Below are 6,543 nucleotides of genomic sequence, written 5' to 3' on the forward strand. Positions count from 1 at the left end.
AAAAAAGTATGTATAGAGAATGTAAACAAACACAGGGTTGCAAGGAAAAAAAGTTGAACGAGCTCAAAGTTGGCTGGCGACCAACTTTGTTGAAAGCGATTAGTTGAAAGGCCGTTCGGACGAGGTGATTTTTGCTTTCAACTAAAAGTTGCCTGAAAAATCGCCTCGTGGGAAAGCCTTTAGAACAACGATGAGAGAATGAAGAGAATAAGTCGCTCACGCGTTTGATGAAACAGTGTTGTTACACGATTTCGAGTTGAAAATTATAAAAAAGGGTTTTTTTTTTATTTTGTAAATTGTGTGAAAGGGAGATATAATATTAAAGAATTAACCTTTCAATATAATTTAATTCACGTGCATTGCTTGCTTAGATTTCTTATTATAATTAAAATTAAATTAAAGCAAATATTCTAATTAATTTGTATTACTCTTCTTATTTTGAATTAAAAGAAAAGGAATTTCTTAGCATTATTTTAAATTCATCTTTTTATTTATGTGCGTATGTACGTAATAATTTATTAATTCAAAACTTGGGAATAAGGGGAAATGGCGCTATAATGGCCGTGCGATTTCTTCATGACACACCAAACATTGTGCTCTCCCTCCCCATTACTAGTGAGTAAAAAATCTACATCCGAATCATGGCAAGAATGATAGAATACAAGATTGCGCCAATGAGAGAGGATTTTTGAGCGTAATTTTTGCGTGACGTCATCTTGGTGTAATTGCGAGAAAAACACGTAGCAATAATTTTGGACATGTAGCCGTTTAGGTAAGTACGATTTTTAGCACCTGAAAAAATGGATAAGAGGGTTTGCAATTTCATGTAGACCAAAAGGAAGGTGTGCAGCAATTGCTCGCCATTGTAAAAAGCAATGCAGAGTGCATATTTATATTTGTGGACGGTAGCCAACCACCATAAACTCCACAGCTGCTGACTCCACAGCTTAATATAACTTTATATAAATGCAAATGGTTACCTGCAGTGGCAACGGCAGTCTCACTCTGCTCAAGTAACTTGCTGGCAATTCTTTTGTTTTTCCTGTGCTGAGCTCTTTCCGCACGCTGGGAACCCCCCAGATTTTCTTCGTAAATAGTAGGCACCGCACCACGTTTTAAACGACGAAGTTTTGCAAAACCTAAGGCGTTTATGAAAACGATATTAAATGCAATTAATATGAAAATACACAATATGTTACCCATTTCGAACTGTGTATTATTTTCAATATCTTCACTAGTGAAGTGCTTCATGCACACATAGCTCGATTTGGTGTTTAATGCATAATCCCCGGTGGAACTTCTTCCACTTTTTCGCCAGGTTCGCGTCCGTAGGAAACGAAAAAAACTTATATCGCATGCTTTCCTTTTGTTTTCGCTATTACACTTTGCCACTGCACACTTCATTTTGCTTTGTAATGTCTCAATAATTGTTAAAAACCACGCAGAAATATTAATGCACAAATTTTAAAATTATTATTTGGTTTTTTCGTATGCTCACAATCAACAATTGCACCAAGATGACGTCACGCACACAGCTGATTCTGTCAAAATCACAAAGAGCTGATTATCGGTGCCGCGATTGGCGCAATCTCTATTTCTCTCAATCGTGGAATCATGGTGGAATAATACAAGGTGTTGTTAGTAACTTAACCTCTTTTTTTCGGTACGCATATTCCGGCAACGCACTCCGTTTTTCGAACTATTTTTACAATAATATGGAAGTTTAAAGTATTTTTGTACCTTTATTAATTTCGAAAACTAACTCAATGCTGACTTTTTTGGAGATTCTTTGTTCTTACAAGGAAAAAATAAAATCAATTAGATTTATCCGCGGGATGAGCAAGTTAAATAAAAGCTTGTAAAAAGGAATTCAGCTAAACGAAATAAAAATATTCCATCGTTTTGAGTAGAAGTAATTAAAAATAATATTTTATAATTAAGCGTTCTAAATGTTGTTGGTTACACACACCTCAGTTATTTGAGGATTTTAGGATGAATAAAAGTTTTTTAATTCTTTCCGGCAATTGCGAGGTGGACGATGACCGCAACATTTTCTCCATAAAATTTGCACCGGTCAATGTGGCTCTCTTGGTCACACTTGGAGGTAGAAAAGCGGTTCACCGTGCAACAAAAACACTGAAAAAGAAGACCTGCGGTTTTCCTTACTTGCAAATAAAAGTTATATATACCTGGCTGGATATGGTACCAAAAACAAAGTTAAATGTGGTGGGTTGTTATGCAAATGCATTGGGCACTAAAAGGCATTGTATCCAATTGCTTAAAAATACCTTTCACTGGATCAAATGCAGTGGTCGAAAACTTTTTTATTTTGCAAATTTTCAACTAGCCAATTCTGTATACCAAACTTTAGTCGAGGCATAAACTTTACTTGCACAACAGCTAGTATTAGCATTACTAAACTTAATTAGTTTTTTAAACTGCTTACTAAACGTAACCCGATTTATTTCATTGAAAACACCGCAATTTTATAATTCATAACTCAGAAATTCAGATTTGCAACACGAAAATGAATAATGAAGAAGAGGTAAAAAAACAATGATGCAAACGCTTTCTTTTAGAGGGATATCAAGAAAAGGAGTTGTTGCCTGCGATAGCAGTTTTTAATAAAACACAATTTTTGGAGTATGCGAATAATACGCTATACTTTTAAAATTTTGTGTATTTCTGCGTCTTTTCTGCTGGGCTGTACAACTTCAAATATTTTCACTTTTTCTACGACATGACGTGATATAGAATTTGATGAGGACCGTTAGGCGGGATTCCTATGTAAATCAAAGTGTATATGATGTGTGTGTGTATTTAAATATATGCATTATACATTTATCTTTTACAAACATATGCTTAATAGTACAAAACAGAAAAGAGATGTCATTATTTTTGAGCACAGCAGAAATACTTATTTAACATACATAAGTTACATAATAACATAGGAACTACACTACTCAGCTTTACTTATCGGCGGCAATAGGAGTAGTTCTAGTACTATTTTCCTTAAGTTTTGTGGTATAAATATGTGAGTAGGCATCATTGGAAATAAGCGTACTGATTTTGTCAAAATTACAACAAACACGTCGCTACTGACAACACCTTATTATTATTCCACCGTGATCCGAATCCATATTAAACATTGTATTACATATGAATCAAATACTTACAAAAATCGCCGCCAAATTTAATTCCACTCTTTATTAGACATCCCTTGGCTTTTAGATACATGTAGGCGGCAAGGCTTTCCAAAAATTCCGATTTATTATCTTTGCTTGTGTATGCATAAGACTCCCAAAAAGTATGACAAAAAGCACGACTCTTCTAACTCCAACGTAAGGCATTCGGTATCATGTGCTGCATTTTTTGTGACTACGCTTGAGGCACCCCTAGATTTGTTACCCTTTCCATAGCATCCTTTCTCATAAATTCGCCTAATGCTGTCTGAATCATATACTTCAACGGAAATGCCAGTAAACACTCCTTTTACTATATGGCCATGAGGATAAGGCGGTTGTGTTGCACTTTTCCTTGTAATCTTTTTAATTATAATTGGGGACAAGTGCATAATCAAAACAATACTATTTTATCTGGCTTCAGCTTTAAAGTCAGCTACTGCTAATATTGGCAGTCGCTGCCGCAGCAAATACAATACGGCGTTGTCAGTCACAGCTTTTTTTGACATTCCCTTTTGTTTGTTTACATTTTTGTTGTTGTCTTTTAGGCTTCAGTGACATGAACAGAAGTTGGCTGCATTTTATTAATGTCAAATTCAGCACGTGAAGTTTGCTGCGATGAAGGCAGTGGCAGTGAGTTTAGAATTTGGGCTAAACTGAGCAGTACTGCCAGCTGCCACTGCTGTATTGTGAGTCGCTTCATTGGACACCACACTTTCTAAAAACCAGCTGATTTCGAAAAACTGCCACTGGCACTGCGTTATTGTATTTCGGGGTTTAATCCTACTAGTCTAACGATGTCGGAAAAACATCGATGCGTCGAAAATATCGCTGTTTTGCTTGGATGTAACGAAAATTTTCCACTCGATGTATAAATAGTCTATGTATCGATGCATCGATGTTTTTTGAACACTGAAATTTCTAGCACATTGAACCGTCAATCCAGTTTTTGAATTGAACAAAGAAGAGAAAAGACTTTGTAGCCCAGTAAAATTAGACCTCTTTTTAATAAAATTTGTAACAGCAATTTTTTGGTGCAGTTTACTTCTATTAGACACGCAGATCATGGATCCACAGTCTTGCACCTAAATTTCATTTGGCAACATTACGCCATCTTGGATTTAAGTTTTTTTTTTGAAGTTTTTGCGATTTGCAAGCGTATTTTGCAAATGGTTGAATACAAATATGTAGAGAATTTAGTTTCCCACAGTTATTGTATGAAAGGTTTTTTAGAAATAACATTTTTTATTGTCAAAAATTAGCAAAAACTGCGAAAAAATTTTACATTGTCGTGGGTTTCGCCTTTTTTGACAATTTCTGTTGAAAAAACATAGCATAATGAAATTCCTCGGTTGTAGAGTATTTCCTTCTCCACAACTTTTGTACCTACATTTTTTTGTACGACGCCTAAGTAGATCACGATCGGTTTCGCGATAAACATAGCGATGTACAGGGCGCGCCGCAAAACTCATTTCCAAACCACCGCTGAGGTAGAGTTTTTCGGCGTTTTGTTTTAACGTGGTTTCCCCAGTAGACCTATCCGCGGGCAACGTTGTTTTTTTTTTTTTTTTTAATGAATGCAGGTGAAGGTGTGAAAATGAGTTTTATGGCGCATCCCGTACATCGCTACCTCCCTCTCTCCCCTGCACAACAAGTTACCGGTATTCTAGATAGGCGCTTGTGTGTGTGGGTGTGTTCGACTTAATACACAAATCATTGTGTTTTATTTGGTGGGGGTTAGTGGGACCTTCGCTGGACTCTGGAGCGGCTGAGCATACCTCAGCCTTCGATAAAACCCACCTCATAAATGGCGCCCGACCAGGGCCCAGCTCTGCAGGCCATATGCAAAAACTTCAACAAGCACTAACACGGCGGATGCGGGCTCATCGAACACACCACAACCAGTAAATGACACACGGATGAGCGAAAATGATACCACCACACTAAACATTGACTCTCTTGGCTGGATATATCTCTTGACGAAAGAGAGATTGGTAAAAGAATGCAAGAGGCATCATATACCCGTTGAAGGGAGCACTGTCGCTAACCTGCGCAGCACTCTCAGCAACTTCGTCATGACATAGAGAAACCGCAAATCGACCGAAAACCTTCTCAAAGAACTCGAGATGGAGATCGCTGCCGAAGAAACTAGCATGGCGAAATCACCACAACTAACAGCCCAGAAACGAGACCATAAGTGCAATGCCGAGGTAGTGAGCACAGTCCGCCGTTGGGACGTACGCTATTCCGGCGGCGACACTCTGCACGACTTCTTGGAGAGGATTGAGGAACTGGTGGAATGCTACCAAATCACGCCAGACCAACTCCCCCCAACCCTATACTCCGCGGCGAAGCACTCCAATGGTTCCGCATACGAAGACCATCCATAACCCCCTGGGCCATATTCCGCACCGAATTTGAACGATTCTTTCTTCCGCGTCGACACGTAAGTCAGTTGGAAGACGCCTTTCGCCAGCTCTCTAAACGCTAATCCGTCAGCACCCAACGATGTGCAACGAAGACCACTTGGAGCGCATTTACGAAGGCTTGCGAGTGGAGTACCGACTATTCATAAAGCGGAGCGAAGTCCACACTATCGAAGAGTTGATGGGGCTCACAGACGAATATGAGCTACTCAAAAGCGAGGAGGCCAGGCAAACCAGGCAAGCGGCACACTGCCTATCCACTCCAGACGAACGATACGATGGGAAGAACACCTGCTGGAGATACAAAAAGCGCGGACACCACCGCTTTCAGTGGCCCGAGGCGACTATTCTGCTCTCGATGCGGACGAGATGGTACCCTCTCCAAGGATTGCCTTTGTCGCAAGAAGAAAACAGCCACCTCCGCCAATCAACCAACCACGTCTCGACTAGGCTGGCAAGGTCCCGATGGCCGCTTCTATGCGAACGTCCTAGTCGAAGACATGGGTGTCCGAGCCCTAATCGATACTGGAGCCGCGTTAACATACATAAATCAATAGATACGCAAGCATCTGGAGCAGCGTAATATTCAGCCACAACCTGACAAAGAAAACGTGCAACTAGCAGATCAAACGTGCGTCGCAAGTACGCATTCCTATTTCGTAAAAATTGAATATAACGGCCGAGCAACAAGCACACTGGTTGCCGTCATCCCTAATCTGGCCGAAAGAATGATATTGGGAATGGACTTTTTGGCGAAACGAGGCATTGTGGTGACACTTGATAACCAGCTCCTAGCTCGCGCCCCACCGCCGAGAGCCCACCCTACAGCCGTTCTGTGCAGCTTAACTGAAAGGACGCACCTGAAAGAGAAGCAAGACAAAAGACTTGGCCGATCTCTTGGAAATCCCCAAAGAGCGATTTTCCCAAATTACCGG

General features: G+C 39.8%; 1 protein-coding gene across 1 annotated transcript in view; it reads right to left on the reverse strand.

Moving 5' to 3' along the window:
- The window catches only part of LOC118755219, a 4,726-nt gene extending 1,122 nt beyond the window's left edge, over nt 1–3,604 (reverse strand). Inside the window, exon 1 of the mRNA XM_036490070.1 lies at nt 3,282–3,604. Coding sequence (XP_036345963.1) covers nt 3,282–3,574 — 293 coding nt within the window. The 5' untranslated portion in view covers nt 3,575–3,604. The remainder of the gene's footprint in view (nt 1–3,281) is intronic.
- Nucleotides 3,605–6,543: the final 2,939 nt, after the last annotated feature.

Source organism: Rhagoletis pomonella, unplaced genomic scaffold, assembly GCF_013731165.1.
Source record: "Rhagoletis pomonella isolate Grant_MI unplaced genomic scaffold, Rhpom_1.0 Rhpom_scaffold_00002, whole genome shotgun sequence".
Taxonomy (NCBI): Eukaryota; Metazoa; Arthropoda; class Insecta; order Diptera; family Tephritidae; genus Rhagoletis; species Rhagoletis pomonella.